This window comes from Andrographis paniculata, unplaced genomic scaffold (genome assembly GCF_009805555.1).
Source record: "Andrographis paniculata isolate CXL003 unplaced genomic scaffold, ASM980555v1 Contig59END, whole genome shotgun sequence".
In the NCBI taxonomy this organism is placed as follows: domain Eukaryota; kingdom Viridiplantae; phylum Streptophyta; class Magnoliopsida; order Lamiales; family Acanthaceae; genus Andrographis; species Andrographis paniculata.
The window spans coordinates 1147998-1160184 of NW_026137594.1; the positions used below are offsets into that span (position 1 = coordinate 1147998).

The window sequence follows — 12187 nt, forward strand, 5'->3', positions numbered from 1 at the left end:
ATGTATATAATGTTTATACAATAAACAAATAATAAATATATATGTTTAAATAAAATCAAAATTAAAAAATACTTTCTCTGTCAAAATACCTTCATTTACTATTACACTAAGGGTGTGTTCGTTTGTAAAATTTGTGCAAAATCTTGTATTTATTCAATTTTTTCTCCCAAAAAACATCAAATCAAACACCTATTTTTCATTTTTTATATTATACTAAAAAATCAATTTTACATTCAAAACATCACATCAACACCTATTTATATCGCATCGTACAACTATTCAAATTCAAAATTTTTAATATTCAAATCCCAACTCAAAATCCAAACACCACCCTAATAATATAATATCCTTGTCAAAATCTCTTACAAAATCCATTTGAAGTTGAACAATAAAAAAAGGAAAATATTAAATCATGTATTGACACCTATATTTGACATGTTTTCCACACAATAATGATTAATTTAATTAAGCACTCCCGACCAAATCATATCCATATGATTTGCGACACTCAATTTGAACTTGATTCATTTTGACAAAAATTGGAACTGTCAGTTCCAAATAGTTTGAGCTATTCTAATCTTAATATGAGTCCATTCACAGGTATGAGGTATCAAGAGTCAATTCTTTAGTAAAATTTTATGCAGTTATTAAAAAAAAATAAAAAAAATGTTGCATGCCAAAATGTAATTCTAAGAATGATTAATTAAAAAGAGAATATGATATCAACAATGAAGAAGAGAATAGATTTTGGTATGAAGGGGCCTAACCTCTTCTGCAGCATGGTCTTGTAGAGCCACAGCACTTCTTACCCTGCACACTAAAATGGACAGTCCCGTCGTCTTCCTCCTGCACAATGTGTTTTCGTGCCGCGCCATCTCTAGCACCTGAAGACCATGCTGAAAACAGCATCTCTATGGCTTCTGTAGGGAGCCCGTTGCGACTAAGATCCAACAGCTTTAAGTTCCCAGCCAGTCTTATCCAACTTGCAAGTTCTTTCATCAGCTGGCATTCTGAAATGCACACACTCTTTCGGGAGATGGATACTGTAGCCTCTGCCCCTGTTGGATCCTCGTCTTCGCTGTCAGCAACCTCGAGCTGGATTTCATTTGTGTCTTCATTAGTTGCTGCAGGTGCATTTGATGAATGATCGCCGGCTTGGTTGGTGTTTGCATTTTCTTGTGAGGATCCATGGCTGTTTGCTAGAGCTTGAATTTCTGTTGGAGTAACATTGTCGGCCAGATTGAGTTCTATGAGAGAAGAATTCGTTGACAGTGATTGTATCACACGAATGGCGCCAACCAGACCGAGTTGGCATTTGCAGACAATGAGAACTCTTAAACAGGATTGAGTGCTGCTGAGTAAAGATGCCAATTCACTGCAACCCTGCATTTGTGCAGAAACTTGTTAAGAAAACTGTACGAATATGGAACTCGGTGGTGCAATTAATGGAAGCATAATTCGACAATGTGCCTGTAGTGTAATTACCAAGAAAAGTTTATATGTTGAAGGTGGAACCAAAAAGATGAAAGTTATGACCTAAAGGATGAAACTTTTCTTCCCTCTAGTCGAATTTTGGCAAGAATAAATTGTAATAGATAATGTAAGATCCTGATATTAGATAAAATACGAGCAAATATTCAACTCGTCTAGTCAAATGTGAGTAGAATGCAGACCAAACAAAACTCTCCATCTGAATGCAAATTACATTGCATGTACCAAGAAGTCAGATTGAAATCTCAAAGCAAAACACAAGGTAGAAGGTTTTATAAGACTTGGCGACGAGAAAATTATGATGATAAGTAATGGTATGTGGTAGATCTCTATGTTCATTGTTCATAGAAGTGACCATTAACTGGTGAGAGTGCGGATTCAAAATTAATAAATGCTCAAGTGCAATATGGAAGTAAAAGGGAAGCACACCTCTCTCATGATTGGATTTCCACCGAGATTCAACTCTAGAAGACCATTAAATAAGGATGCTTCGTCTTTAAGCCTAGTAATGAAGACACTAGAAAGTCCACAGAATGATAGGTCAAGCCTGACCAATTCTTGAGTGTCCTTGGACAATGGTTTAATCAACTGCATTGCACCCTCCTGCAAGAATTCCTCATGTTAGATTAAGTACAATAATCATCAACTTTGAACATCAGCTGGAAAGTTGATGTCCATAATTCTGAGGTCTGTCGTATATTTTTAAAATACCACATGAAACCAGATACACTAGGATTGCATATGTTGTCCACTCAGAAGGTGTTTGTTTCTTCTCTTATTATCCCAATATATACATACAACTTTGCAATTGAACCTAATCCCCTCCCCGAAATTCTCTAAAACACATTAAAGAGAATATATTATTGGAACGTTAGAATAACCGTGTGGGTGGTATTGCACAACAATCAGTAAATAAGGTATAAGGATAACTTACAGTTCCAATATTGGTATTTCCTAGCAGCAAACCAGACAAACAGCAATTCTTAGCAAGTTCACTAAGGCTATCAACTACAGGCTTGCTTAGCTTTAGCCCACTGAGATTTAACTCTTGAAACCTGTAAAAAGCAAAATAACTCAGCTTGACATTCAGGTTATTTCATTTTGTTGAAGTATAAGCAGCAGTTGATAAATTATTGACCCTTTTAAAGTGGAAAGCTTGAGCAAAAGATTAATCAAGGCATTTCCAGATACAGGGTGATTGTGTCCTGTTCAAAAGACATAAAAGTTTCAAAGTTATTATATATGCAGGAAATATTCATAGACACAATTAAGACATATTGGAGATAGGATCAACCTATAGAAAGGTGCGTAAGTACTGATAGCGAATCCAATGAATCAGCAACCTTTTGAATTGTTCTTGATGTGATTGAACAGTTCTCTATATCCAAACTATAAAGATCTGAATAAAAAAAAGGCTTTTCAATACAGAAAAAAGAGCTTGCCAAAGTGTCAATTACACATCCAATGTATAATTTATTTCATATACAACAAGATGGTTGGATTGCATATCTGATTCCTATGTAAGAAATTTTTAAAAAGGACACAAAATTGGTGCTGCTGGAAAGGTGAGAATATCAAACTCCACAAGTTAAAAGATGTCACCTCTGCAGCGCCGAATGATAGTCGAAATGTAAGATGCACAAGCATCAGTAAGGCAGTTTCCTGATATTTTGAGAACTTCCAGTCGAGTGTACAACACTGGACACTCACAAATCTGCCATATCAATAACAGTTAAGGGAACAATTCAGAGAGTTACATTAATCTCCTAGTAATAGCAAAATTAAAGCTTGCAAAGCAATGAAGTTGGAGAAGATGAGTTTTGTAGGGGTTAGAAATCTGTAAGATGATCACATCACAAAGGCTAAAAGAATATGAGAATATTTGTTATCTTAAGATTTTGCATCTATGTTGCATTTCATAATAACACTATATAATCAACAAATTTAAGTAATACTCTAACAAAGAAGCCAATCATCGCATCTCCTCATGTGACAAAGGGAAACAAATAAGTGGTCAAGTTTATATACTTAAGCTCATTGAATTTTCACCTATGACACTTCAGTGTGCAATTATAAATAAGAATTAAAAAATACTTGTTTATCCACCGAAGACACATTCTATGCAGACTTTAATGCTTTAATACGTAACATCTCAGTGATCATCCAAGTAAAAATACTCAGTTGTTCAGTATCATTGTATGTTCAAATTAGTTCATGGAGGTGTTTGAATAATATTCAAATTAGTTCATGGATATTCATGTGGTTGTAGAGATTTCAAAACCTGAAACAGAGCAGCTGGGCCCAGTCGATTATTATGCAAATCAAGTACCAGACCACCATAACTTTGCTCTAATGACATGAATAGTTCTTTAAGTTTCTCAACAGTTCCATTTCCTGCAGAATTGAAATAAAAATAATATAAAATAAAATAAAACAAAACAAAAACATATGAAGAAAGATGATAATACTTCCTGAACTTAATTTCCAAAAATGATAATTATTGTACACATGACAAATGTGCAAGCACGAGTTTACTTGTGCAAAGACTGATAAGTTGAGAAATTGTACCCAATAGATTATGAGAAAGGTTCAAGACAGCAAGTGTTTTGTGCAGGCGAAGAGCATTCAGTAATGGTTGTGCAGATACATCTCGCAATTGGCAATCAGACACTATAATTTCATCTTCTGACACCTGTTAAAAGTTTTTTTAAAAGAAATTAGATTTAGTAACTCAATTGTTTAGGTCTTGACTGGATTTGTAAATAGTGTCCCAAGGGACAACTGCATGTAATTCAGGAGTGTGCTGAGAAAATGAGTTTAAAAGGCTTACCTCTAAGGTATACAAGTTTCGTACAACTTCCATATTTGGTGGTTCAGATAGTTCTTCACAGCAGTCAAGGTAAAGTTTCATCACGTGTTTTGACACCATAACTGATAAAAAATAAAAGCATTCTTGAGAAACCGCATTTTAATCCTATAAAGTAAAATTAATAAAATGGTTGCTCTTATCTTCCAGATTCTAGGAAAATGTCATCAGATACACCATGCTTGCTAGTTTAAAAGGTTAAATATCAATCTTCAAAGCAAACCTTGTACTGATGCTGATTTAATCTTCAAGTTCAGGCCAGTATTTTCAAAAAAAAAACCAAACATATTCCACATTCCATAATGTAATTTAGTGACAACCGAAATTCTTAAATTGAGTTCACTACAAGCAACATATAGAGTGAATCATGAACATATTGAAGCAGCATACAGTCATAAATGAAAAGTACAAGTCAATGTTACGTACCAACTGAAAGCTCTAACAATATCTTTTCTTGTCCATGATCTCTTAAGTTATAAAGTGTTTCTATGGATTTAAGAATTTGACCACCATACTTCATATGTTGAATAACTGGAACCAACCCTGCTGACAAAGAGAAAAGAGTATTAACAGCTAATGCACTTCAATAGGTAATATATGTTTACTCCAAGTAACAGAGGTTGTAAAGTAGTGGCAAAGACACATTCTTATGCAATTACTTAGAAGAGGTTTCCTAAATAACTCTTATACATGATATTCAATATAGGCCTATCACGTTCTTTGTCAAGGTTCAAAGAGAACTTCTAGTTCTCCTCCATTTTCCTCATCCAAAAATACAAACATAAAAAGCACTCAAGCATACAATATGTCAAATATTATGTCATGAAGTCCTAAATAACATCATATCATAAACATTTTGCATATAATATACTACATCCAAAATTTATTTTCTATTCAAAACATCAATTAAATACCTATTTATATCACATCAAATAATTTCAATTCAAACTTCTACTACTCTCAAAACACTAAAACAGAATCAAACACTTTCAGATGTTTGAAATTGTGCGTGTGTGTTGTTGAAGCAACAGTAATGAGTTTTTGTACTTTATATATTGTACTATATTCATGGATGCTGTGATGGAGAATCTCACTTATAATCAGGTACAGAGTATTGTAAATATAAATGGAGGGTAGGAATTAAAAATTTATTAATAAGTTATTAGTTATCAATATTTTATTTTATCTAAATGCGGAAAATGTTAGTTATGAAGAGATAATTTCAGAAGATAACGGTTCTCTGTGTCTTTTTTTTTTCACTTTCTTTACTATGCAATATCAGGGTTCCTTATAAATATACACTATGTTTTCTCACGAAGCATTACATCCAATTACTATTTAAACCAAAACCAAAACCAAACAAACACGTCCAGGAAGAGTTTACTCAAAAGCTTTCATAGGCCTGTACATCTATAAAATGTTTGACGGCTCAAAAAAATCAGTACCTCTGGATTTTTTTTCTCTGAAGAGTTGCAAATAGTACATGCATGCCAACTCAATCTTCATTTGTTCCACGTCAAGTTTGTCAGCCAAAGTGCTTATATCTAGGTCCATATGTACCAAATCATGCTCAATTTTGAACATGATACGTTGCTGCAACATAGTCAAGTTTAAAAATAAATAATATCAGTAAAAAACAGAAATTTGTAACCATTTTAGGTACCTGCCTCACAGCTTACTTTTCAATAGGGTTAACAATCAGTGAATAACAATTAATGTTTTATGTTACTAGTCAAATGATAGCTTTGCATTCAATCTCAGGGCATGCAATTAATTTAAAGCAAGTGTTGAATGAATCTTGCCATGCTCCAGCAGCAAGAATTGACAATCACTATGACATATTTACAGCATGAAGAACAAAAGAGTACAATGACACAAGCACACAATGTTCAACACAACAAGCACCCATGAACTAACAACTGATGCTTTCACTCCCATGAATGTAACATATACCCACCTCATCATGTGTGCCTGTGATGCTATTCTCAGGTTTTGGAGTGCAAGTACCGTCTGGACATCTCGAGGCAAAAGGTGAAGCATCCTATAACATACAAACTAAAAGTTAAGTTGTGATTGCTAGGTTTTCATGTTGATTCAATTGTAAGAAGCTATAACCTGGGTCTCACTAATGGGGATTGTGACAGATTTTCTGGTTGCTGCAACACAAGCAATTTGGTTAAATTTCTTGCCTTCAAACAATCAAGTGTTGAACGGGATAAACATTAACTGCAGCTTACACTCCTCAGAAGTTGCAATGCCTTCAGCTGGACACTTGCAATGTAGCCTCTTCGAGCAACAATCATCTGCATTCTCACCCTCATCATCAGAAATGATAACCCGTACACGCTTACGGTTTACAGTAGAACTATCAGTGGATCTGCATGTGCTCTCTCTGGGCGATTCACATGGTCTGGAAGAAGCATTATGTGCAATTCCACAAGCACTTTGCTGCTTTACTAAATTTTTATTAGATTGAAGTAAGGATCTCGAAGGTACATTTTCATTTGATTCCTTACCACCATCACTAGACATTCCTCTCAAGGGATTCAGTTCACATTTCTGTGGTGAAAAGCTACCATCAGACTTATCATCTGCTGAGATGTTATCCAACTCTGTTTTAGTCTCAGAACAACAATCTACTGAAAGCCCACTCGCCACAAGCTCTTCATTTTTGGAGTTCTTCAATTCATCAATTAACAATTTTGTCCTCCTGAAAAGTACACATTTTTCTCGCCCAATTAACTTAACAACCATAATGATAAAAATGAATAAATAAAAACAAAAGTACTTATACTTTGGTCTTCATCAAGATGAGTTTCATCTCTTTTCATTAAGGAAAACATTCTCTCTATAGCTAAAAATTAAAGATACCAATCACAGACGAACTAAGATTTACCCAGCCTCCTCAGAATCATCAAAACGAATCATGTAGCTATAGTGCATGTTTTCCAAAGCAGAGAGCTGCAATGAAACCAGGTTCCCCTTAACAGCGATCCTGCAAAAAGGAACACCATATTCAATAAATGTCAAATCAATACAATTTAGAAGTAATATCTGTATACATATTTGTGAGGACTTGCAACAACCGAAGGTCAGTATTGGTCAGAGTACACTGTAGATTGGAAGAAATACCTTGTCTATTAATCTCTATTGGGAACACACACACACATATCTATGTATACAATTAGAATCCTTACGGTTTTAAGAAACCAGATAAATCAGATTCCCTAATATCACTAAATCTGATCCTACAATATTAATGCCAAACACTACCCCTCAAGTTGGAGCATATATATTGATCATACCTAACTTATTACAAATATTATTCATTCATACTCCTCCACTCAATGCCTCAGTGAGATCTTATATTTGTCCTCCCACTTAACCATGTCATGACACCTCAATTCCCACTTGACAATACACCACTCCACTTGCCTAAAATTCCCAATTTGTTCTTGTTTTAATACTTGAATGGCCGACCAAACAAGCTTCCAACACTTACATGTATTTTGTTGGTGTAATAATGATAATGCTTGCACATAATAAACGTGATGACACTAATCTCAAATTAATGAGCAATGGTAAAGGTAATTGCCTGTATCCCTCTTTGAAAGCATCTAAAGCACCTTGCCAATCACCACTGCAGTCCAAAACATCTCCTATGTTAATCTTCGACAATGCTTGTCCCTGTCAATAGTCGTTTAGAACCAATTTGCATACAAAACAATATAGTGACTAGTGGTGAAATATATTCCAAAATAATTTTTTTCTCAAATAAATGATAAACATGGCAAACTGCACCTGCTTTGTAGACTCTAGTACTCTACTTACTGAAATTGAACATATAGCAGAGTAGGGATAATAAAACTAATCACCTCCACACTTCCAATCAAGCGATAGGTTTCCCACCCCTTCGTGTACCATTTAAGGGATTTAAGGAATTTCCTCAACTTCTGGTATGATTCGCCAATGACTAGAAAGGAATCACTTAGCTTCTCTTTGTCACAAAGTTCACTTGCTATCCTCTTCTTCTTTTTTCCATATTCACGAAGCTAAAAACAGTTCAAGCATGAAAGTTACGTCAAAGCTTCAACAAAGAAAAATGGTTTAAAAGGGATTTTAAAGCAATTTCAATATCTTTCCAAAGACTCCATGTGTGCTAGAGATCTACTAAAGGCAAACAAAGTGCAATATCCCAAAAGTTATGCATCTTGTAAATTTTATCTTCCAAATTTTTTATTATTTTTTATTTTTTTGATCGGAAAGATCAAAGGAATTTTATAAAGAATAAACAAATACACCGTGCATACCCGAGAGAATCATACAAATATAAGGACTCTTAGGCCTAGAGTTTAAGTGTAATGAAGCCGATAAAAAATAGTCATAGTAAGTGTTTAAGATATATACATACACCAATTTCAAGATAATTATAATTTTTATCAGGGAGTACACATATGTTTGAGAAAAAAAAAAAAAAAAAAAAAAAAGAAGCACTATTACTGGTAACATACTTTAATCCAAGCAAAGATGATCCTTGATTTCTCCACGAGGAAATCAAGAGATGCATCCTGCTTCAGCAGGCATTTCCTTTCTCTTTCTGTGCCTCTAGCAAATTCTGTGTTTCTTTCAAGTTTCTTAAAGTTCAGCTCTTCTTTTCTAAGTTCTTCCATCACTTTCATCGCTTCTCTAACAGTTTCAAGATTTTGATCAATTTGATCTACTAAAGCATCCTCATCCTCCAATGACTTTGCCAAATCAAGTGCTTTTTGATAAGATGCAATGGCTTCATTGTACTTTTGAGTCCTGTAGTGCAGCTCTCCAAGATTAACGTAACCTTTAGCCTCCCCTTGACAATGCCCTATTTGCTTACAGATAATAATATCCTTTTTTATGTGCTCGTAAGCTTTTTCCCATTTCCTGAGCTCCAAGTATACATTTCCAAGATTGTGATGGAGTCTACTGCGTGCATCGTCATGTTCAATGACCTCTTCTTCATCACAGATATCCAATCCTCGGGTAAGAATCTTTTCTGCTTCACCCAAGTTGTCAAGATCTATTTCAATCATCCCAATATTATTATGGGCATCAATATACTCCTTTATAAAAGAAACTCTCTCAGAAGGTGGATTTTCCTTGATCATTCTAGCTAGTTTCATTGAAGATCTAAAATATTTCTTAGCATTCCGAACTGAGCTATGATCATCCTCAGATTTTAAAAACATTTCATGGTAAGTTCGCCCAAGCTGAGTGCTGGCTCTTTGTTGTTCTATGAGGTCATCCTGATCCTTGGCAAGCTGTAAATGCTTTTTCTGCCAAAAACAAATACAATGTGTAGGAAAAGGGATCAAATCTGGAAAGTAGAAATTGAATAGAAACCAGCAATCTGCTGCACAGAGTTTGTTTGCTTAAAGAAGACAGGACTCATAAATCCTTAAAAATCGCAATGTATCGGTATACAAAAAAGTGGTGTACACTAAATGGAATCAACAACTATAGAAGTTAAAACCCTAAGTAGTCTGAATGAACAATCAATAATATATGTGGAATCATCAATTTTCTAGCCAAGTTACGCGAACACAATGCACAAGACAGTCTAAACAGCGCACACCATTCCAATTCATAAGCAGTTTAATATAATTATCTAATAGACTTAGACATCCACCAGACAGTAACAACTAGTTTTAATCAAAATTATGAAACCTTACCATTCTCCAGTACAATAAAATATGTTGATATTAAAGAACAAATAAATAAAATAAAGATACTTTCAAAAGAACACGTACAGCGATGGAAGATACCTGATAAATTAGAGCGTCGCTGTAGTGCTGAAGGCGGAGATAAAGTTCACCAATGGACTGGCAAGTGGCGAGCAGCTGCTTCTCCGGCAAGTACTTAACGGAAATCTCGTAGTCCTTTCGCAGCCATCGCAGAGCCTCCACGTACTCCCCTCGGTTCTTGAGTATGTCTCCGATGACATTCGCCCACCGCGCCTCCTCCTGCCGATTACCCTCCTCTGTCGCCGCCTTGTATGCCCTCTTCGCCGCGCTCAGCTGCTGCTGGCGGCTCCCATCCTCCTTCCGAGGCATTATTACAGGGTTCGATCAAAGATCTCCGATCAATCTTCCGGTGCAATTCCAGTTTGGGACTTGGGAGGGTTTCTTGTGAAATTGTGGCATGAGCAAATTAACTTCCCGCCAATTTGGCAGCGCCGCAGTTGAAATATTTTAAAGAAAATTCTAATTTAAGTATTTCGCGTTTTCGTTTTCCATAAAACGTTCACACAATCATGAATTTGAAGTATGAATAAAAATACAGAAAATTATGAAAATTACCAAAAAAAAAAAAAAAAAAAAAAAAACCTGACTTTATTTTATTGTTTTTGCCCTAAACAAAATCAATTTACTTCGTTAATTATAACTAATAAAACCTTTCAATCCATTCGTGTATGTATATTAAGGGATGTATTCAATCCTAACTCTCTATAATTTTGTTGAACTTTTAAATTGCATATTCAATTCAAAGTTTTAAAAATCTTAAAAATTGTGATTGTATTCTACCATTCTTAAAATCTATAATTTTATTAGATTTTTATGAAAATATTATTATTATTGTTGTATAAGTGATAAATAATACAGGAATATATATAGTTGGTAAAAAAAATATAATAAAATACATTTTTGAATAAAATATATTTTTGCTATTGCGAGTGTATTAGTGTAAAATGTAATGGTAATTGTGTAATAATAATAAAAGAATAAAGGTAATTTTATAGTGATATAGTTATTTATGGAAATAACACTATTGTTTTGAAACGGACCAAAAATATTAAACAACACTATTGTATTAGGACAGATGAAGTATAATACTAATATTTATTAATATTATTGTAAGTTTTAATAAAAATGATAATTTTAAAATAAAATATATTAACGAATTATTATTATTTTTAAAAAATATTTATTTTTATATATAAATATAAATTAAAAAATATTATTATCATAATAAATTTATATTAGTGTTGTCTTTTGTTTTCAACTATAGAATCATTTCAGTGGCGTTCTCTTATTTCAATTATGAATACGCTATATTGTTATATCGGTGAAAATATAGCATATATTTATATATATTTTGTTCGTTGAACCATTAGTTTATATCTATTTATTTTTTTTATTTTAATATTATTTTCAAAAATAGTAAATTATATTATTTTTTTATTTATATAAATATTTTTTATGTAAAAACATATATAAATAATAATAACTAATAAAAATAATTTAATATATTGAATAATAATATAATAACAAAAATTACAAAATTAAAAATATTAATATGCAATAGAGTACTCCCTCTGGCTCACCTACCATGTCCATGTTGCATTTTCTGTTCGTCTCACATTTAATGTCACTTTCCTTTTTTAAAAATATTTATACACTTTAATTTCATTTTAAATTTAATAATTTAATTTTTTTTAGTTTTAGTCAATCTAATTAGTTATTTTAACCTTAATCCATGATTATTTATGTTATAAGATAATTATTTTCACTAATACATTTTTAATTATCTATTAATTATACTTATCATATAAATTCATGTCTATAGTGACCCAGACATTCAACGTGGGATGGAAGGAGTATCCCATAACTACAAATCTATTTGTTTTTTGAAATGACTAAAATAATCTTATTAATATTGTGTGATACAAAGGTGATGATATTTGTCTAATATATTGTAAGTTGTAAGAGTATTTGTAATATTAGGTAGATAGTACAATTACTAAAAAAATGAAATGGAAACTTTGTTATAGGACGGACTAAAATGAAAAAATGGATA

The 12187-nt window shown here is 33.1% G+C and overlaps 1 protein-coding gene across 3 annotated transcripts; it reads right to left on the minus strand.

Annotated features, from left to right (window-relative positions):
* Window positions 1-489: 489 nt before the first annotated feature.
* Window positions 490-10560, minus strand: LOC127257798 (protein TONSOKU). 3 transcript variants are annotated; one of them, XM_051284263.1, is made up of 19 exons: window positions 10156-10560; window positions 8869-9666; window positions 8233-8409; window positions 7953-8044; window positions 7254-7352; window positions 6595-7067; window positions 6473-6513; window positions 6315-6398; window positions 5803-5950; window positions 4784-4903; window positions 4322-4422; window positions 4060-4183; window positions 3773-3885; window positions 3094-3205; window positions 2786-2890; window positions 2630-2696; window positions 2426-2546; window positions 1921-2094; window positions 490-1383 (listed from the first exon to the last, which is right to left on the minus strand). In XM_051284263.1, exons 1-19 carry the CDS (start codon window positions 10441-10443, stop codon window positions 763-765), a joined length of 3858 nt encoding a protein of 1285 aa, XP_051140220.1. In that variant the 5' UTR covers window positions 10444-10560; the 3' UTR covers window positions 490-762. The 3 variants fall into 3 exon arrangements, with proteins under 3 accessions (XP_051140220.1, XP_051140221.1, XP_051140222.1); XM_051284264.1 differs by having other exon boundaries at window positions 491-1383; window positions 4784-4900; XM_051284265.1 differs by lacking the exon at window positions 490-1383 and adding an exon at window positions 2203-2327 and having other exon boundaries at window positions 2003-2094.
* Window positions 10561-12187: the final 1627 nt, after the last annotated feature.

Excerpts from the sequence above, each read along its gene's own strand:
- LOC127257798 (XM_051284263.1), bottom strand. The coding sequence starts at position 10,443 with ATGCCTCGGAAGGAGGATGGGAGCCGCCAGCAGCAGCTGAGCGCGGCG. Across the intron at positions 7,353-7,952 it reads GCTTTCAAAGAGGGATACAG|GATCGCTGTTAAGGGGAACC; the intron begins GCAATTACCTTT and ends TCCTTTTTGCAG. Across the intron at positions 2,891-3,093 it reads TATCATTCGGCGCTGCAGAG|ATCTTTATAGTTTGGATATA; the intron begins GTGACATCTTTT and ends TTTTTTATTCAG.